The sequence below is a fragment of the Pelobates fuscus genome, chromosome 9, assembly GCF_036172605.1.
Source record: "Pelobates fuscus isolate aPelFus1 chromosome 9, aPelFus1.pri, whole genome shotgun sequence".
In the NCBI taxonomy this organism is placed as follows: Eukaryota; Metazoa; Chordata; class Amphibia; order Anura; family Pelobatidae; genus Pelobates; species Pelobates fuscus.
In genome coordinates this window covers 21852809-21875764 of record NC_086325.1, presented here as the reverse complement: position 1 = coordinate 21875764, position 22956 = coordinate 21852809, and the positions used below count along the sequence as shown (strand labels likewise).

The 22956-nt window shown below is 45.5% G+C and overlaps 1 protein-coding gene across 1 annotated transcript in view; it reads left to right on the top strand.

Annotated features, from left to right (window-relative positions):
* The first annotated feature begins 20338 nt into the window (after window positions 1–20338).
* Window positions 20339–22956, top strand: part of LOC134572487 (class I histocompatibility antigen, F10 alpha chain-like) — a 34880-nt gene continuing 32262 nt past the window's right edge. The window contains exons 1-2 of the mRNA XM_063431477.1: window positions 20339–20437; window positions 21443–21697. Of these exons, the coding sequence (XP_063287547.1) occupies window positions 20383–20437; window positions 21443–21697 (310 nt within the window). The 5' untranslated portion in view covers window positions 20339–20382. The remainder of the gene's footprint in view (window positions 20438–21442; window positions 21698–22956) is intronic.

Here is a 22956-nt window from a genome sequence, read left to right as displayed (position 1 = left end):
TCACTCGATCTGCACCTTTAGTGTTGCCTTTTCCTCAGGATTGCTACTCACTGTTATAACTCTAACATCACCAAATATACTTATGATGAATGTGTAACACTGCCTGTCAGTTTTCCAATACACTTTCCCTCAGGATTGCCCTCACTATATCAAACTGCTCCATGTACTGGTGATGAGTGTTTTACACTGCCTGTCAGTTTCACATATAGGAACTAATAAACAATTCCCAGATTTTACTAGTAACATGACGTAAAGTCATGATTTTATTAAAGACACGGAGGCGAGTATTATGCATAACTCTTTCTTTATTTCCTCAGCAGCAAAGATAGAGGAATATAAATATTATCAAATTGAAAGGAAAAACTGTATGGGTACACAGGCAACCAATAACATAACAGAAGAAGGGACTATATAAGGCCTGTGTCTCCCACAATCCCCCTCTTTCTTGCGAAAACCGAAGACCAGTTAAGACGAACGAAATCCCACTTGGAAAGAACAGGAAACGGCAGCACTCCAATAACTTCAAGCTAAAAGAGAGAGAAAAATATGGTAATAACTAAACTCAAAACTGTGTGCTTACCAGTTAAAACTGTTGATCAATCACAGAACAGAACTGAAATTTGAAAAATACAAAATATGATTAGTATCAAGGTATCATAAGTGGCACACGCAATTAACCACAAAATGGACCAATATGTAACATACCTGAAAAGTCCAAAACGCATCTCACTCGCAGACCCCACACCGGGAGGGTGGGCGGGAATAATACTCGCCTCCATGTCTTTAATAAAATCATGACTTTACGTCATGTTACTAGTAAAATCTGGGAATTTTATTAAAGACACGGAGGCTCATATTATGCAAGTTCAAAGCTGTGCTATCACCTGAGATGCGATGTGCTCAATTGGTCTGAAATAGAAGTCCCTGAAGGTCGACTCTCGAGACCAGTCCGCTGCGCGCATGATGTCTTCCAGACGGCAACCAACTGTAGATGCCTTCGAGGCCATAGCACCCCGTACAGAATGCGGCGTGAAGATAGACGTGTCTATACCCGCTAGGGATAAAAGCCAACGAACCCAACGCGCTAGTGTCGGTGTCGAAACCGGCTGATGAGGAGCCTTAAAGGAAATGAATAGAGGATGTCGGTCAGACGAGTGAAATGTCCGTGTAGCATCCAGATAAGTCTTCAAACAATCCACCGGACAGAGTGCCGGACATACCGAGAATCTAGGATACACGAAGGATTTGGATGCCGACTTAGTCCTCCTAGATATGTTGAAAGTAACGCCTTCAGGAGTAAACACAATGGCACCCCAGTCAAGGGCCCTGACATCTGAGACCCTCTTACAAGAAATCAGGCAAAGCAGCATAACCAGCTTGGAGGATAGCTGCTTGAGGGTCAAGTCATGGTTAGGGTACCACGCCGACAGGAACTGTAACATTATGTTGACGTCCCAAAAGGCCGAAAAACGCGACCTAGGTGGATGGGCGAGGCGAATACCCTTGAGAAGGCGGCATACAAAAGGATGCTTGCCGACGGCTAAACCTTCCAAACCGCCGTGACCGGCAGATATGGCCGAGCGAAAAATATTGATAGTTCTGTACGCCTTGCCCGAATCGAACAGGGCTGTGAGAAACTCCAGAATCAAATGGAGAGGGGCAGATACGGGATCCATTGCCCGTTCCATGCACCAACTAGACCAAGACCTCCATGCAGCACGGTAAGCTGATCGCGTGCCCGGAGCCCAGGCGTTATCGAGGAGCAAGAGAGTCATCTGTGGAACGTCAGGGACAACCCACCGTCCCCTGAAAGGAACCACGCTACCAGGGGCAACTGGTGCTGTAATACCAATTCGTGCGAGTTCCCATCCGGATCCAGAAGGAGGTCCCGAAAGTTCGGTAACAGCCGTGGGAAGTCTATGGACAACTCCATCAGTCGAGGGAACCACGGACGGGATCTCCACAGAGGGGTGATCAGGGCCAGACAGCAGTCGTGACGAACCAGTTTCAAGATTGTGCGAGCAATCATGTTGAATGGAGGAAAGGCATATTCCTGAAGAAAGGCCATTCCTGAAGAAAGGCATCCGTCGCCACAGCCGCTGGGTCCGGTCTCCAACTGTAGAACTTCGGCAATTGAGTGTTCAGGCGAGAGGCGAATAGGTCCATCTCGAATCGCTCCCACAACCCGGTTAAGCTTTGGAAGACCGAGGCGTGCAAGCGCCAGTCTCCCGAGTCTCTTAAATGTCTGGAGTTCCAATCCGCACCCGAATTGTCCAGACCCGAGATATGTTCCGCTGTCACCGAAACGTTGTTGAAAAGGCAGAACTGCCAAAAATCCTTCGCCAAGAGAGCCAACATCCTGGACTTGGTGCCGCCCAGGTGATTTATGTACCGGACCGCCGATACGTTGTCTAACTTGAGGAGAATGCAACAGTTCGCCCTTCCAGGGGTAAGGCTGCGTATCGCAAAGGCTCCCACCAGAAGCTCCAGGCAGTTGATGTGCAACGACTTCTCTGTGTCGGACCATCTGCCTCCTGTGGAAACGTCGCCACAACGAGCACCCTAGCCGTGCAAGCTGACATCCGATTCTATGATCACGTCCGGAATGGAACCGAAAATCGCCCTTCCGTTCCATGTGTGCTTGCCACCATACCAGCTCGTCTTTGGATTCCTCGTCCAAACATATCCGTGATTCGTAGGAGTGACCCGAACGTAGGTGTGACCCCTTGAGCCGCTGGAGGGCCCGGTAATGCAAAGGGCCTGGGAATATTGCCTGAATGGAGGAGGCCAACAGACCGATGATCCTTGCTAACTGCCGGACCGATAAGTCCGAAGCACGAAGAGCTCGCCGAAGCTCCTTCTGGATGGCCTTCATCTTGGATTCCGGCAAGTACAGGAACTGCCGTATGGAATCCACCTGGAACCCCAAAAACTCCATAGACTGGGCGGGGGTCAGGACCGACTTGTCCCAGTTGATCAGAAAACCTAGGTTCTGTAAAAGGTTTACTGTCCAGTCCAAATGCAGTCTTAGGCATTCCAATGATTGGGACATGATCAAGATATCGTCCAGGTAAATGATTAGGCGAACCCCTCGGGTACGGAGGTACGACACCACCGGCTTCATTACCTTGGTGAAACACCAAGGGGCCGAGGAGAGACCGAACGGCAGGCATGTAAAACGCCAACGCCGTCCATGCCAGGTGAAGTGTAAGTAGTCCCTGGACTCTACTGCTATTGGAACCGTGAAGTACGCGTCCTTCAGGTCCAATTTGGCCATCCAATCCGACTGTCGCAGAAGGTCTCTGCCCTCCATCTGAAAATGCTGGTAGTGTAGGAAGGCGTTGAGAGGGCGAAGATTTATCACTGGGCGGACTCCGCCCCCTTTCTTGGGCACTAAGAAGAGATTGCTCGTAAAGCCTGGAGCGGCGAACGGCAATTCTTCGATCTCTTCGACTTCTGCGGAGATCATCGCGTCCTGCTCCTGTGGGAGAGACAATTCCCTGGGGGCAGAAATTTGAACAGGCATGGAGACAAACTCCAGTCGATAACCCTTTACGCATTGTAGAACCCAAGCATCTGAGGTTATATTTGCCCACCTTAGGTAGAATAAGGCCAGCCTCCCCGCCACCCGAACCTGATCGAGAGGGGAAGAAAGGGTACTTACCATAAGGGCGTCTGCCCGAAGACCCACCACGGGGGTATCTGGAGCCCCACGATCTCCCTCTTGCCGGAAAGAAGGGAGGCGTTTTCGGATCTTGGAATCCTCGGGAGGGGAAAAAGGAACCTCTGGTGGCACGGAACGAGCCTCGGAAGCCACGGCCGGGTGGACGGTTCCTGCTACGCCCGGCCCCTCCAAAAACCTTGGGCGCGAATACGCGCTTCATATTTGCCTGCGCCTTGTCGATTGCCGTAAAGGTCTTGACATAAGATCCCATGTCCTTCACGAAGGATGTGCCGAACAACATCCCTTCATCGGCTGAATCAGGTTCAGCTACGGTCATAGCGGCCAGTTTAGGGTCTATTTTTAAGAGAATTGCCTTGCGTCTCTCTGAAGACATGGCCGTGTTAGCATTCCCTAGAAGGCAGATAGCCCGCTGGACCCACCCGATGGCCACATCGACATCCAAAACAGAGTCACCAGTACGAGCGGCGTCAAGAAGCTCGTACAGCTTCGACAGGGGGCCCAGCGTATCTAGGATCTTGTCTTGACACCCTTTCAGGGAGTGATCAAGACCCTTCTTAGGATTCCACCCTTTAAAAATTGGGCAATTTGAGGGTCAACGTCTGGGGTCTTACAGGCAGCGCCAGGGAGGGAAGGTCGTGGGCATTCAATATGTACACCTTGGACAGAGGTGTGCGTATTCGCTTAGCCACGTATTGGGCGATATGGTCCGGAGGGACCCATTCAGCAGACCGCGGGTGACGTAGGTCGTCCGGGTCAAACAGGGGGTTACCCTGTGGGTCTAAAAGCGCTTTATTATCATCCCCAGCGGGGCCTGTCACTTTCCCTCGGGGGTTGGCAGAGGACCCAGAAGGGGATACACCCGTAGGGGGTTGATCCTCGCCCGACTCGCCCTCAACATAGGAGTCATACTCCATAATATCGGAATCATCTTCCACACTCCGGTCGGTATCCGACCCATTATCCAGGGCTCTAGCCCGTTTCCACAATCTAGCCTTTTTAGCCCGGCCAGGGGCTCTTGTGCGCGTGGGATGCGCGCTATCTGTGACCGCCAGAGGCATGTCAGTCATGGCAGGCAAAGCCTGCATCGAGGAGTGGGAGCCGATATGTCGAGATTTTGCCTTTGCCTTACGGGCACCCGGCACAGTTTGGGCAGGGGAAGGGGACCCCACACCCAGGGGGGTAGGGGTAGCCATGGAAGGCAAAAACACAGAGTGAAGTGACTGGGTAAAGGAGGATGAAACAGCCCCCATTGCTGAGGCAATAGCCTTTTGAAGGGAGGAAGCCATAGTGGCCTCTAATAAGGCTTGAAACTCCTGAGAGGCCATAGCACCCTCAGGGTTATCAATTGGGAAATCCCCAGAGGGGTCAGTAGGCCCATCTTTACTATCCTGCATAATGGCAGTAGGCACTTAGAGAAAAAACGGGCACTAAGTGAAGTACAAAAGAAAATGGGTTGATTAACCCAGCAGAAGAGCATATAAATTCTAACCTGATCGTTGGTGTAGCAGGGGAACCCAGAGTAAAACAGGGACCGACCTCACGGCAGAACAGGGAGTGATGCGAGTGATCGCCCAAAATGGCCGCCGCACGTGTCAGAGTGCGCTCGCGGACCGGCTCCCGGCGGGGGAAGGGGCGCGTGCACCTACCCGCGCGGGCAGCCCGCGAGAGGGAACGAGCACACTCAGCCGCGGTCGCAGGGGAAAAGGACCGTGGCGGCAGAGGAATATGCTGGGAAGCGAGCAGAGTAAATAGGGACGGGAGGGAGGGTTAAAAACAGCCCGCGGCGGCGGGCAAAGTCCCAGGGGAACACCCAAATACACCAACGATGTAGGTAACAGAAAATACCAATTACAAATACAATAATAATAGTAATAAGCAATAGGTCAAAACATGAACCAACAAGTAAATATCACAAAGCAAAATGCAATGAGTAGGAGAGCTCTAGTAAGATACTTAGCTGTCTGAGGAAGCAGCAAAGAAAGAGGGGGATTGTGGGAGACACAGGCCTTATATAGTCACTTCCTCTGTTATGTTATTGGTTGCCTGTGTACCCATACAGTTTTTTCCTTTCAATTTGATAATATTTATATTCCTCTATCTTTGCTGCTGAGGAAATAAAGAAAGAGTTATGCATAATATGAGCCTCCGTGTATTTAATAAAATCCACTTGCTGGATATTTGAGCATGCAAATCATTAAAGGAGACTGAGTGTATTAAAGATTGCCCTGCACAGGGATACATATATATTTACTGTACCTAGTGTACGTTCTAAATGTGGGTGTCCTCTGGGTATTTTTTTCATGGCACACCACCCGATCTGCACCTTAGCATTGGTTTCCTTTCTCAGGATCGCCTCCACAGCAAATCAGCTCAGCTCAAACTGATCTCCACATACATTTATGGATGTTTAAACACTGCCTGTCAGTTCTACATTAAAGCAACAGTACCACTCCACTTGCTGGATACGATTTGATGCAGGATCATTTAGGAAACTGAGTGTATTGCAGAGTACCCTTCACAGGGATACATATATGTATATTTACTGTACCTAGTGTACATATTGAACGTGGGTGTCCTCTGGGTAATTTTTCATGGCACACCACCTGTGGTGACCCCCAGATATACATGCAATGCTTGTAAGGTGCCAATAATTATAACGTGGGTGTCCTCTGGGTAATTTATCATGGCACACCACCTGGGGTGACCCCCAGATATACATGCAATGCTTGTAAGGTGCCAATAATTATAACGTGGGTGTCCTCTGGGTTACCATGGCACACCACCTGGGATGAACCCCAGCCGAATGCACGAGGGTCCTGTGACTGCAGACCTTAAGGAGACAGGCCCCACACGCTTCTATAATAAGCCTGATTGTTAAAAAACGTGCATACAGCTCTGGCGTACATTTGTGGTGAACTCGGCTAACCAGACCAACACCACTACCAATCAGTCACGCCTGCACAACGGCTCTCGGTAGCCAGATTAAACTAATAGAGGTGACCCCTCTACACTTGGCACAAGTATTCATACACTCAGACAATCTAAAGCAGGCAATTCAAGCCGTTTAACCTGGGTGATCCCCAGTTCTACCAGGAGTCTAGCACCCCTACGTGCTGACCCTCCAACACTACTCCCACTGACTACCACTATCTCCCAAGAGGACGAGAACGAGTCATGGAGGACACTCTCAACCTTCCCAAGATTTCCAGGCAATGATAAACGCCGCAGTAGCGGCCTCAGTGGAGAAGGTTCTGTTATGAGCTCTGCCCCAAACTGCTTTATGGAGGCCTCAGGCCCAAAAGTATCCAAGTCAAAACGGCAAGGGAAGGGCTCCAGCCCCCCTGCCACTAAGGTCAAGGGCAAGACGTCCATCAAACAGACCAAGTGGACGGAGCACCGGGAATCCAAACCCCGTCCACCACAATCTTCTGACAAAGAAGACTATTACCCACCTTGCACTTTGGACATGGTAGATGAGTGGCACAAAGACGACTCACCATCTGAGGAAGAGGAATGGCAAGACCTACCTCACACTTCCTCGAAGTACGTTAGGGAAACCTTACTCGGTGACGACGGCTGAGGCAGAGATAGCAGTAGCGGCACTAAACCAGAGTAGCTGAAGACGGAACGTTCCTGGACGAACAAGGGGCCTCACTCTTCGACCCCCACAACATCCTGCATCCCCGGTCTTCAGAGTGGGGCCTCCCGGACCACCCAGCACATTTCGTGCACTATTAGCTGCGCAACCGTCTGGAGATGGAAGTACGCGCACGCCTCAAAGCCGAATACCCCAGACCACTGCTACCAGACAAAGTGGCAGTTACGCCCGAGTTCAACAACACCGTGGTAGTCTTTGCACGCTCGGGATGAAACCCCCGCAATGGTGGGGAGAAAGGCCTGAGGTCGACACACTATAAAGTACTTGATTTACCAGGCCTAATTGCAAAGATGCTCTATTTTGCGGATCTGGCGCTCAACCAAGGTACACAACTCAACCCTAACACCATCAGAGAATGGGCTCAATGTTCGATATGCCTCCTGGGCAACGCAAATGACGCACTATGCGCCGAAAGACGCAAATCTGCACTGGTCCGCATCGACAACACACTCTTGGACTTAGGCACGAAAGAATTCGGTCCAAAAGCACAAGGCCTACTATTTCACGAACCGTTCATTGCAGAACTCAAGAAACACGTCAATTTATTCACCACACTAAATTAAGCCCAAACCTCACTAAAACAAGTCTTCCACACCCCTACGGGGAGAGGTGCTTTTGGGAGGACTGGTCAGTAGTGGAACCGAGCCACCAGCCGCTTCTGGGCGACAGGTTCCAAATTGTGTACACAGTCCTCATATTTTTCCAATCTACTACACAAAGGACCTCATCCTACAGAGGCGCGGATAGAACCAGAGGCTTCAGAGGTCGGGGCCGCGGCTGCTTCTCTACTAGTGAGTCCACCTACATACCTAACTGTTTCCAATTTTATGACCGGCAGCCTGTCTCTGTTTTACAGAATTGGGAGACAATTACCAAAGACGCCTGGGTTCTCCAGACAGTACAAGGCTACGTCATAGAGTTTTTTATCACAGCCATTCAGGTCGCCCCTTCACCTCCAATACGCATGCTGGCGGAACAGGAACGCTTTGTGGACAAGGAAATCCGCACCCTATTCAAGAGGGGCGCAATTCAATATGCACCAGAGGGGAAGGCTTCCTCAGCAATATTTTCCTGATCAAGAAGAAGCCAGGAGACTACATCAATTGAACTCCTACGTGGTATACAAACACTTCAAGATGGAGGAAATTCATCTTCTACAAGACCTCCTAAGCGATAACGACTGGTTTACACATCTGAACCTCAAGGACGCATACTTGTCAGTATCCGTTGCCCTAGACTGCCGACGTTTCCTCCGATTTCAGTGGAGAGGACAAACAGGGCAGTTTACGACTCCGTGGTGCTCACGAAGCTACTGAAACCAGTGAGGGCATGCATCCGAAAATTTGGGCGTGCAATGTCTCGTATACCTGGAAGACTTGCTGATCCATTGCGAATCCAGGCTACGATTGCAGACAAAATTTGTTGTTCACTTCCTGGAATCCATGGGTTTTTGTAGTACACAGACAAAGATCGCTTCTCCCTCCGAGTCGGGACAGTTCCTCGGTTTTGACATCGACTTGGAGAACTGCGTTCTGCGTCTGTCTACTGCAAAGATCGCCTCTATAAGGAAAGATATCAGACGCGCTCTAAGGTTGGATACGATTCCTCTCAAGATACTCGCCCGGATTGTGGGACTCCTCTCTTCCTCCATACAAGCGATATTCCCGGGCCCACTACACTACAGGGCCATGCAACGACTGAAGGCGAGATACCTACGCACCGGTCACTCATACGACCACTGGATCCCACTGTCAGCAGAAGTGAGGACGGAATTTCGATGGTGGTTACTTCACATACAAGCTTGGATTGGCAAAGCGATCTTTGGCTCTTCCTCCGGATCTGAACTGCGAAGGGGTGGATGAATCCCTGCAACCGTGGCCCAGCCGTTCTCCACGATAGGAAGGGTGCTTCGATACACACGCACCCACAAGATATCGCTCCTGCTCATAACACCCCTCTGGCAGAGCCAACCGTGGTTCCCGGATCTCCTGGAGATGTCTCACGAAAACCCCCTACTACTCCCTACCTTCCCTCTTCTTCTGACGGGACCTCGAGGGGAAGCCCATTCCCTCGTTCTCGAAGGACAACTGGCGCTAGTGGCTTGGTGATTTCAGAGGATCCTGGTCAGTCCACGGCCTATCACAATCAACTAAAGACCTCCTATGGGACTCATGGGCTCACGGCACCAGGAAATGCTATATTTCCGCCTGGTCGACCTGGAGTGATTGGTGTGGGGAAAGGGATTCTGATCCCTTTACTGCCCCTGTCTCACTGATCCTTAACTACTTATCTCATCTATTCTCACTGTGACGATCATATCGATCCCTCAATGTGATCAGATCTGCCATATCGGTGGAACATGTTCCGGTACAAGGCAGACCAGTAGGTCAAGATCCACTGGTTTGTCGGCTACTGGAGGGTGCCAAATTAACGAGACCCCCAACACCCAAGTATTCACGCCTCTGGCAGGTGGATGTAGTGCTGAAATTCCTTAGGGAATGGCCGGACAACCCCTATCTGTCGCTGAAACAACTCTTAGCCAAACTGGCCCTCTGGTTATGCCTCAACGAGTGGCAGACGTTAGAGCGTTCGATGTGGACGGTTTCTCTCTCACACCGGAAGGAGTTACCTTTTCCATATCGAGACAAACTGAGTCAGATTAATCTTCAGTGTCATACCCGTATTTTGGGTCAGACCCAAAACTATGTGTTGTCAGGACACTAATGAGGTATACAGAAATCACAGCTCCCCTTCGAACTAATTTGACGGGTCAACTCCTGATTTCTTACGTAAGGCCTCACAGACCGGTGTCTATGACAACACTGGCTAGATGGGTCCGCTGGCTATTATCGTTAGCGGGCATTGAACCTTGCTTCGGAGCACACTCGGTCAGAGGGGCGGCAGCCTCCCAAGCCTTAACGGAAGGCGCCTCCCTAACCGTCATTATGCGCTGCGCGGATTGGACACGAGAGAGTACATTTAGGACGTTTTACTTTCGTCAAACATCTCATGCTTCCTTCACATTAGTCAATTCAAAGCTTTAAAAATGCAAATATGAAGCCTCCTGTCATGTGGTAAAATGTAAGATTATATTAGCTTTAGTGTACTAATAATCTTAATTTTAGTAATGACAGGAGGCGAATATTTCCCGCCCTATAGGATCCCTCCCATGTCTTACTCAAGTTGAACAGAATACGTCTTTTATGTTCAGAAAGACACGTGCGATATATGGTTGTATGTTTAATACTTAGACATTTATCTTGAGAGGATTGTATAGGGTGAATAATTAGACATGTATCTTGGAATATGTTGTGTATATATTTATTAAATAACATTAATTTAGAATTATATATTGATTTATTACCCATTCAGGCATCCATTGTTATGTCAGATTCTTAATGTTTATTGTATGCGGACAATGTATCACGCCAAAGACCTTTCACCTTTTTCTTTTCTTGCAGTGTGAACGCCTTCTCAACAAGACAAAGATTCACCTTCCATACCTCTACATCACGGAACTACTGGAGTTGGATATTCTCTTATGTTATTGAACTGTTGGCGTTTAATATGATTATGTTTTATAGTTGTTATTTGTTGTTTTGCTTCAAAGAAAGAGGAAGTGATGTCATAGACAGGGCCTCTTATGGGCATCATAACTTTTTTCTGATTGGTTGTTATGTTTCTATGCTGCTGGAGTTTTCAGTAAAGAAAGATATGGAAATATTCGCCTCCTGTCATTACTAAAATTAAGATTATTAGTACACTAAAGCTAATATAATCTTCAATTTTATGTGTCTAAAGGCAAGATTGTTACTGACATTTATTTATTTCTCTTTTGTCCTCTAATAACCAGGTCTCTAATACAATATGTATTTTAAGTATGTTCTAATGAACATCACATCTCCATAATATGTGAAATAGTTAATAGTAGTTTATGTGAACTGATCATGACCGATTGAAGAATAACCTTTTTAATGATTATGACACAAATGTGGTAAAAAAAAAAAAATATATATATATTTTTATCAAAAATGTGCTGTGGGTCTTTCCGCTGTTGTGATATAGGAAATACTACTTAGAGATTGAATAAGCCAATTTTAATGTGTTGCTTGTTAACCATTCGAACGTTATATCCATATGTAAATTGTGAAGAAAAAAATGCACCAATCATGAACGGGCATTTGCCCTATAAGAGACTGTGACGGTAGAACGCACTCTAGCTTCATTACGTCCTGACGAAGCCGTCAGAGAACGTCGAAACACGTAGACGAATTGACGTGAGCACGCAGACAAGGTAGGCGGAGCCATAGCGGGAGCCGGCAAATACAAACGGCAGACTTTATACCACTGAACTATCTGCTATCCGGTCTCCACACATCGGCATTTCATCTGACCGACTCCCAGTATGTGAAAGCCATCTACTGAGAAGTATAAGTATACTCTTTTATTTTTGGATACATGTGGGAAGGGGCTTATCACCTTAATATCGCTCCACTTCTTGAGACTTATTTTACTAAGTAATTTTTACTTAGTATTTGTAAATTTGGCTGAAAGACCAATTTAGGTCTTTCAGCCTTTTGGCAGTTAGCTCCCTAATTCCATAGGAATAAGGGAGTTATCTACTTACTCATTCCCATCCATTGACTGGCTAAGTAATTTACATTTTATATGAATGTGTTACTTGATTTTTGTAAGTGTTGCAAATGCTTAAAGCTGAATCCTGGCTATGTTTGCATATTTTTTATTTAAACTGGTGTACAGTGTAACATTCTTAATTCTTCCACTGGGTATATTAGTACTTCAGCAATTCTGTGCTTCAGAGCTTTGGCACTTCGGCACTTTGACACTTCGGAACTTCGGCAACTTCAGCACTTCGGAACTTCAGAAATTTGTCAATTCAGCTATTCGGACATACGGATGTCCGAATTGTCCGAAATTTGTCCGAATTGGCATTCGGGACTTAACAAATTGCACATGCCTATTTAGAACTGGTGTTTAATAATTCCATTCAGTTTAGGCTGGTTGAAGCAGAACCTCATGATTTTTCTCTCACCATGTGTCTCTGGCCCTGCTGATTTCTTCATCTCCCACCAGGGTCGTTTGCTTGCGATAGTCTCCACAGTTGTTTTGCTGTCTTCTGGGAAAATAGTAGGAAAACAGATTTGGCGTTTTTCCATTGTATCTCTACCGCATGCCTTCCAGCTTACGGAGCGCACAGTGTGGCGTTTTATGCCATGTCTATGCTCCACCCCCTAAATCCAGGGTCTTTTCTCACAATTCAGTCAATTAGATATGGCACTATAAGGAGCAATATAAAATTGCTGTATTTACAAAGTATGGTGTGCTACAAAGAAATGGTATTGAAACCTAAGATAAATAACTAGAAGAAAGAAGTTAGTAGCCTAATAATATATACTTTGTATCACACAGCCTTGTTACAATGCTGCCGCCCAACCCATTTGTTCCCTATTAAGGGTTAATAAGTATATAGGGGTGTATATAAAAAATACCCCTCTCTGTCTCATTAGAGATATCTTTGCCAGAAGCTCAAGGAAGCAGGCTGAAGGGTCAGTGTTAGGACCCACTTAGGGGGGTCTGCCTTGACGTTGGCAGGCGGGCATCCCTCCAATGGCCATTGGAGCAACTAAATGACCTCCATTTGTTTAAATATACATAGGGATTAAGGAGAGAGCGCAGGTAACTTTTTTTCTTTTCTTTTTTTGGTTTTTACTATATATTGGGGCTGATGTGTACTGTAGTCATTGCTGCCGGCCCAATAGTGATGGATGTGAGCGCAGGACTTCTCTTTTTGTATTTGTGTTTAATAATATATATCACTGGAAAATAGTAGGGGGTAACCCTAATTAGCAAAGGTTAAATTGAGAGGATAGATAGCAGGGTAGTAAAACTTACATTTTATTATATTTATATATATATATATATATATATATATATATATATATATACACATATACAAAAACAATTACAGCTATAATAGCTATATAAAAACAAAATTACACAAAATAAAAGAATACATAGATAAACTCACAAAGAAAATAAATAGAAGCAATCAATAGAGATAGAGCCCCTCTATCTCTAATTTATAGGCCAGGGGTAGTCAACCTGGTACCTACGGCCCGGTGGGCCTTGATGGCCGTGGACCAAGGCTGGCAGGGGAGTTCCTTTCATCTCCCCTGCTGGCCCATGCAGAGTCAGTCAAAGATCACCCTCACCGGCACACTGGCACTTAGTTCCAGCAGAGGGAGGGAAGGGCCTGGGAGACCTCACTTACACAACACCACACCCACACACACACACACACATCACCTCTAAGACACACACTGCACCCCTCACACACACACTGCACCCCTCACACACGCTGCACCCTTTACACACTGCTCCTCAGACACACACACACTGCCCCCTCACGCCCCCCTCACACACACTGCCCCCTCACACACACTGCCACCCTTCACACACACTGCCCCTCCCACACTGCTCCACCTCAGACACACACACTGCCCCCTCACACACACGCAGCACCCTCCATACACACACAGTAACCCTCACACACACAGCACGATTCACACGCACACATAGAAAAAAAGTAGAATAGAAAATAGAAAAAAAGGGAAAAATAGATTCATTTAAGTATTTTTTTTTTTTTTTCAAACCTCCTTTCTAAAAAAAAACAAAAAAAACAACCGCACTTGCACTATAAAATTAGTTACTGCAGCACTGGTGGGAGGTAAGGGAATTTTACCATCAACAAAGCAATAAGGATATGGAATTCTCTGCCTGAAGAGGTGGTTTTGTCAGAGTCCATACAGATGTTTAAATTGCAATCGGATTAATACTTGCAAAAACATAACATACAGGGATATAATTTCCAATTAGTGGGGTATTTGCTGCTTGATCTAAGGAGACATCTGACTGCTATTTTGGGGTCAAGAAGGAATTTTTTCCAAGTTTGTGGCAAAATTGGAAGCGCTTCAGACTAGGTTTTTTGCCTTCTTTTGGATCAACAGCAACAACATATGTGAGGAAGGCTGAACTTGATGGACACAAGTCTCTTTTCAGCTATGTAACTGTGTAACTATGTAACTGTGTAACTGTGCAAAAGATACAAAAGTGGGCGGCAGGTATTAAAAGGTAATTTTCCCCTGCAATAGATCTCATAGTGGAAAACCCCTTAAAGCTATGAATGCAGACTAGCCGGTTTTTACAATCCCTGTCATAACAAATCCCAGCTCTTTGTGCCTTGAAGGTAAAAGCCTATTATTAATTGTCTAACTTCTTCCTTCTAGAACTTGAAGCAGAAAAAACATTGAGTCATTTCTCACACTTTTTGTTAGATTTTATTCACATTAAATTATGTTTCATATATCAATATGAAATGAAAGCCATGTTTCTCCTGAACAAAATGATATATGTGACGAGAGCAATCTCGCCACATTGCATTGGAGAAGCCTGGTTGCCCACCTGCTCCCTTTGGACTATGGACCAGACTTTAAAATACTTTATTTTCCATGCAGAAAGGCTTATTCGTGCATTTCTGCCAGGGTGTTCGGTAGATTTTATCTACTGAACAAACTAACGAATGCGTGACCACCTGGGAGCTGGAGTGTGCCGTCAATTTACCTCCCTGAAGCTGCGGTTAACCGCAGCTTAATTGACAAATCCAGGGTGGTCTTTTGTGGCAAACCTAGCCACTTCTGGACTGCAATGTAGAAGGTTCTCTGTAGGCTGTATTGTGTGCTGTGTATATTATGCTGTATGTATACTGTATTATGGTGGTTCGCATGCTGGCAGCCGTAAGCTCCCAGCATGCAGAACACTTCGTTCGACGAACAGCGACTATCCGGGCTGTTCGTCAAACGAATCCGGGCTTCCCTGATAGACCACACACTTAGAGGCGTGTGGCACTTGTTAACCGATTGCAACAATGTTGCAATCGGTAATTAGAGGCTCTCCTAGGTGGCCGTCGTTCGACTACCGACCATGCGGCGGTCCGCCATCTTGGATTCGCCATTCTTCAGCGGTGTTTTGTCGTCAAGCGCCTGGAACTGAAAACGGCTGCTCGACGACACGAACACCGCTGCCCTTCCAGGCCATTCGGGAGTCCGGTGTTCGGTAGGAACGTTCCCCTAAATACAATCGACAGATTGAGGGGAACTTCCATATATAACTTTATTTGGTGCGGCGTTCGGTTATTTCAGCTGGGAGCTGAGCGGTATTCTCTCAAAAGATGCGCTCAGATCCCAGCTATCTACCGAACGTTCGGCCCGGTCAAAATACCGAATAAAACGTAAAAACTGTATTTTAATGTAAATTGTCGGTTTTGCTGCACGAGGGGATAATCTACTTAATCGTCCATTTTGGTGGGAGTATCCCTCTCGTGCAGCAGGGTCTGCTGGGAGAATTATACTGCATGCTGGGATAAAACCCCTGGAACCTCTGTAAGAAAACCCCTTGCATGGGGAACTGTATAAATATGCAACTTGTGAATAAAGCCAGTTGGTTGACTCCCAAACTGTGTTTCGTCCGGTTATTGGGAGGATTGGGAATATTGCCTTGCTTTCTAACCTGACTGTGGATTACCTGTGATACCAGCGGACATCGTGGACTATACTACTGCATTCCGTTACATCTTTGTTCGGTTGACGACCACGAGGCGGCGGCCATTTTAAACGTACGAAAGACCAGCGGTGTTCGGCGAGGATTCTATGGAACTAAAATCGGATACTTATTTGCACGAACACCGCTGAGCCGTCCGTCTCCTGGTTCCTATTTGTGCCGATTTGACCGAACACATGTTCATTCAGTACTTTTGTTATGTGAATATGTTAACCCAGATAGCTATGCCATGGAGCCTATTCAGGTAATTAAAGACTTCGGCTCCATGGCAATTGAACTGTGTGAATAGGATCTGAGCGATATTCGGTAGTTTTGTGCGCTCAGATCCCAGCTCTCTGGGGATATGTGACATGTCTGTGTTTTATGTATAAAATGTGTCTTTATGTATTTTAAGGTGTTTTGCTGTCTTTTGTGTCCCCACATGTGTAATGGCGATTTGCCTCTGTCCTGGGGGATAATTGGATTACTTCCCAATTATCTCCAGGATAGAGGGAGGAGATCAAGATGCATTGTGGGGATGTTTTACTTCTGTATGTCTGTAATTGGTGTATGTCTGTCCTTTGTCACAGTCTTCCATCTGGTCCCCTAGGGGAGTGTCCACCAGGTGGGAGACCTGCATAAATACTGGGTGGGTAGCCCTGAGTAAACCAGACCATTGCTTGACCCTCAACACGGAGCCTTGTCTCGTTCTTGGGGGGATTCACTGTATGCTGTTAGAGACTGATTGCCAGGAGTGTAAGCTGCTTGGGAGCTTTTCCTGTTCGTCTGCTAGCAGCTATTCGTGAGGTTCCAGTTTGTGAGTTTGGAGTGCTACCTTATTCCCTTGTATGCAGTTTGGGAGTTTGGTGCATTCACTTGTATTCAATTCGGGAGTTTGGTGTTCTGCAGTAGCTGTGCCTGTCTCACAAAGGGGAAGATCACCTAAGCGGATTTTAACCCCTTGTCTGCTAAAACGGTCCATTACAATATATAATAAGTGTGGGTGCATATAATATGAAAGAGGTGATCTATGGTTGAACAACATATAGCGCAAATTCCAGGTTTTGTTTACTTTTTGTTTTGATCAAAATGTGAACAATTGCCTCAGTCCTTAAATATGTGACCTACTAAAATGCCCCATAAACCTATCTTCAATTTGACATTTCACAAAAAACTTGACGAGGGTATACAAAGGGGGTCATTCTGTACTTGGGATCTGTAGTAAAGTAAAATGTAGTTATTTTTATTACAGTAGAACATATCAAGTTTACAAATTATGCCGCTAAATTGCAATGTGCATGTAAAAAAATTGTGACAATCAATAATACCATAAACTTTTAAAGAAATTGGGGCGAAAATGGCTGTATAATAAAGCTCAAAATATACCATATGACATACCCCGTGTTGTCGACTTTCACAAGGGGTATGCATTTATGGGGTCATTTAAGCTATCAAACTGCTGTAATGCCCCAAAAATGCAGAATAGATAAATCAAATTTATCAATCAAAATTCTAACTGTAAAAACGTAATTAGTCAGGTCTCTTATATGGCACTGTAACTTTGCAAGATAGTACCAAAGGTATATTGTATTGTGGGTATAGTTTAAAGGGACACTATAGTCACCTGAACAACTTTAGCTTAATGAAGCAGTTTTGGTGTATAGAACATGCTGTCAGGATCGGGACAGGGATCCAACACGCAGAGTACAAACAGTAGCCAGATACGTATACCGGACCTTAGAATGGCCGGACTAACGTAAGTAGTACAGTATAGAATGGTCAAAGACAAGCCGAGGTCGAGGGTAACAGAAGACAGGTAAGCGAGAGACAAGCCGAATCAAGGGTAACAGAGATAAGCAGAGTAAGGTAAACAAGCCGGGTCAAAACCAAAAGGGATAATAGAATACACAAGCACTGAGTGACTAGAACAAGCTAGAACCACGACAGGGCAATGAGCTAATGAAAGAAGCTCTGTTAAATACCCTGTTCAGAGCAGTAACCACGCCTCCGAGGCGTCCTGATTGGTCCTGCAGCAATTGAGTGACAGGTCGTTCCGGAGGAGTGTCCTGATGACAACTTCCTGCCTAGATGCTGTAAAAGGCAGTCACTCCCTCGCGGCCGGCCTTGCATGACCGGATAGACCGTGGGGAAGGGAGCCATCAGGCCGTCTGGATGGAGGAACAGCTAAGTCTCTACCTCTTTCGGAGGTAGAGACCACAGGTACCCTGACACATGCCCCTGCAGCCTCACTGCTCAATCCTCTGCCATTTAAGAGTTAAATCCCTTTGTTTATGAACCCTAGTCACACCTCCCTGCATGTGACTTGCACAGCCTTACATAAACACTTCCTGTAAAGAGAGCCCTATTTAGGCTTTCTTTATTGCAAGTTCTGTTTAATTAATATGTTCTTATCCCCTGCTACGTTAATAGCTTGCTAGACCCTGCAAGAGCCTCCTGTATGTGATTAAAGTTCAATTTAGAGATTGAGATACAATTATTTAAGGTAAATTACATCTGTTTGAAAGTGAAACCAGTTTTTTTTTTTCATGCAGGCTCTATCAATCATAGCCAGGGGAGGTGTGGCTAGGGCTGTATAAACAGAAACAACGTGATTTAACTCCTAAATGACAGTGAATTGAGCAGTGAAATTGCAGGGGAATGATCTATACACTAAAACTGCTTTATTTAGCCAAAGTAATTTAGGTGACTATAGTGTTCCTTTAGTTCAAAAGAGTTTGCTGAGCTCTTGATCACAGTGACAAATCTCTGATTTGAAAAATGCCTGGTTAAGGGGGGTGGGACTTGGCTGCCATGCTGTGAGGAAGCACAGGGCTGTAGCTCTCTTAAACCGACAAGGTTTTCTCGATGTTTTTCCAAACATACCTGATTTAAACTCCTCATAACTCGGCAATCCTGTTTGAGGAATCTCCGGGTAACATAGAGATAACACTCCAGCAGCCATACCTCACTTTTTCGCAGCTCCACGCCATCGGCGGCATACCAGCTGACTTAGCGCTGGAGAGAGGGACACTCTCCTGTAGTCAGCATAGCTTGGGGATCCCATCTGCCACCTTTATCCCCCTTCCATCTGGACCAGTGGGGGTTATCTTTGTACCCGCTGGGGAAGACAGTACAACTTTCCCGCCAAAGCAAGTCTTGGTGGTACGCAGATCCTGTGGAGTAACTAAAATGGTGGCGGTGACGGAATTCTGGTTCCAGCAAGCAGATCTAGTGGGTCAGGGCTGGATCCTTTCTAACCCGATTTGACGCCTTTTTAAAACTCAATAAAAATTGTCAAATTAGTGGGGTGAAGGTGGAATAAATCGAAAAAAAATTACATTTTACTCTAATATTTAGCAGACATGGGCAGTTGAATGCCTACATAATAAGTTTCAAAATACCCTTAGATAAATAACCTATGATGTCTACTTTATACAAATATATACTTTTGTGTGGCAATTGTTTTCTGTGATGCTATTAACCCCTTAAAGGGATTGTATAGTGCCAGGAAAACAAAGTGATTTTTCTGGCACTATAGGTTCCTACAATGCCCCCTTCCCTTGTACCCCCCCTTCCCTTCAGTCACTTACCTGAATCCAGAACCGATGTCCCTTGGCCCTGGGTCAGGCTCCGCCAATGCTCCTCCCCTGCCGACGTCAGCCTAGCGTCATTTAGGGTGACCAAAACTCATCTAAGAACCCGGAAGTCCTTCTAGTGGCTGTCTGGAAGACAGTGACTAGAGGGGGAGTTAGACCTAATAGGTAAATATTGCAGTTTAAAGATGGGACATTGCACCCAGACCACTTCAATGAGCTGAAGTGGTCTGGGTGCCTAGAGTGGCCCTTTAGCTCAACCTAGAGTGTCCCTTTAGCAACTTTAGCTCAATGCAGTTGTTCTGGTCACTATAGTAAGTCCCTGCAGGCATTTTGCTATAAACACTGTATTTTAGTGTTTACATTCTGGTTTAGGGACACCTCCACTGGCCATTCCTCAGCTCGACACTAGAGGTTCTTCCTGAGTCAGTGCTGCGCACTGTTCAACGTCTCCACACTATGCATGGAGACACTGAACTTTCCCCATGGAGATGCTGATTGGCCAGGGCGGCATTTGGTCAGGCTCCCAGCCAACCTCCTTGGCTGAGATCATCAGAATAAACAATCTCAGCTAATGCTGTAAATTGTGCAAAATAAAATCACTTTTACTACATCTGCCTGTTTATTTCTCCTCTGCCTGATCTGCTGTGTATTAATTTTATCATTGGACAGATAGTGAAGCTGTACAGTGTCTCCTCCCCCCCCCCCCTCCCCTCTTCCCTCCTCTCTCTCTCTCTCTCTCTCTGCCCTTCTCCTACCTCCCAGCACAGTCCAGGCTGAGTCAGGCTGGGAGTTAGATACAGTATCAGTTATTAATACTCAGTCACAATATGAAGGATCCCCTCCTCCTGCTGCTCATCTCTGGGGTCTCTGGGGTGTATTGCAGTGAGTATAGACGGAATCATAAACAGACTGTATAATATATAGACTGTGTAATATATAGACTGTATGATATATAGACTGTATGATATATAGACTGTGTGATATATAGACTGAATGATATATAGACTGTGTAATATAGAGACTGAATAATATATAGACTGAATGATATATAGACTGTGTAATATATAGACTGTGTGATATATAGACTGAATGATATATAGACTGTATGATATATAGACTGTGTAATATATAGACTGAATGATATATAGACTGTGTAATATATAGACTGTGTGATATATAGACTGAATGATATATAGACTGTATGATATATAGACTGTATAATATAAAACTGAATAATATATAGACTGAATGATATATAGACTGTGTAATGTATAGACTGTATCATATATAGACTGTGTGATATATAGATTGTATAATATATACTGGATAATATATAGACTGTATGATATATAGACTGTGTGATATATAGATTGTATAATATGTACTGGATAATATATAGACTGTAATGTATAGACTGAATGATATATAGACTGTAATGTATAGACTGTGTAATGTATAGACTGTGTAAGACTGAATAATATATAGACTGTATGATTGATCTATAAACTGTGTGAACAGAGTCGCACTCACTCTGACATGTGTCTGTCTTGGGTCGCTCTGTCTAACATGTGTCTGTCTGTTTCAGGTCACTCTCTCTCTGACATGTGGTTGTCTGTCTCAGGCCACTCTCTCTCTCTCTCTGACATGTGTCTGTCTGTCTCAGGTCACTTTCTCTGACATGTGTCTGTCTGTCTCAGGTCTCTCTCTGACATGTGTCTGTCTGCCTCAGGTCTCTCTCTCTCTCTGACATGTGTCTGTCTGCCTCAGGTCACTCTCTCTCTGACATGTGTCTGTCTGTCTCAGGTCACTCTCTCTCTCTCTGACATGTGCCTGTCTGTCTCAGGTCACTCTCTCTCTCTCTGACATGTGTCTGTTTGTCTGTCTCAGGTCACTCTCTTCAGTTCTATGGCACAGCTTTGTCCGTTTCCGGACTTGGGCTTCCAGAATATACATTGGTAGGTTTTGTGAATATGATACAGATTATAAAATACAACAGTGACATTGGCCGGGCCGTTCCTGTGGCTCCGTGGGTAAAGAAATTGGAAACTGAATACTGGGTGATAATTACACAGATCGGCAAAGAGGGGGAAGCTGTATTCAAACAGGAATTTAAGACGTATTTGCCTCTCTACAATCTGACAGGTGAGATACAAACACAGTATATACACACTGACACACACCGTATATACACACTGACACACACAGTATATACACACACAGTATGTACACACTGACACACAAAGTATATACACACACAGTATATACACACTGACACACAAAGTATATACACAGTATATACACACTGACACACACAGTATATACACACTGACACACAAAGTATATACACACACAGTATATACACACTGACACACACAGTATATACACACACCGTATTTACACACTGACACACACAGTATATACACACACAGTATATACACACTGACACACAAAGTATATACACACACAGTATATACACACTGACATACACAGTATATACACACACAGTAAATACACACTGACACACACAGTATATACACACTGACACACACTGAAACACACAGTATATACACACACAATGTATATACACACTGACACACACAGTATATACACACACAATGTATATACACACTGACATGCAGTACATACACACTGACAGACAATGTATATACAAACACTGTGTGCACACAAGAGGTTAAAAAACGTTTAGGCGATATTCCCCTTTCCAGATGCACAGGCAGCTACTGCAAGCACCAATCTCCTGAACTGCAAACTACACAAATCCTCCAACTCCCGAACAGGAAACACATGAACACTGGCAACAGCCGAACAGGAAAAGCATACAATCAGCTTACACTCCTGGCAATCAGCATACAATCCAATTCCCCCAATAACGAGACAACACTTCGTTTTGAGGGTCAAGCAGAATCTGGTTTACTGGGGCTACCTGCCCGGCTTTTATGCAGGTCTCCCACCTGGTGGACACTCCCCTAGGGGACCAGATGGAAGACTGGGACACAAAGGGTAAAAGGACCAATCACAGACTTACACATTTCAACAATCCCACAATGCATCACAATCCCTCCTCTCTGGCCTGGAGATAATTGGGAAGTAATCCAATTATCTCCAAGGACAGAGGCAAAACTCCATTACACACATTTTCAGTAAAAAGACATAAAATTACATACGGTTACATTTATCACATAAAACATACACATTCTACATATCCCCAGATAGCTTAGACCTGAGCGCACATTATTACCGAATGGCGCTCAGATCACATACATACAGTTCAATCGCCATGGAGCCAAAGTCTTTCCCCTAGTCTTTCGTTACACGAATAGGCTCCATGGCATGGCTATCTGGGGTGATGCTGTTCATACGGTTAAACTACTGAATAAACA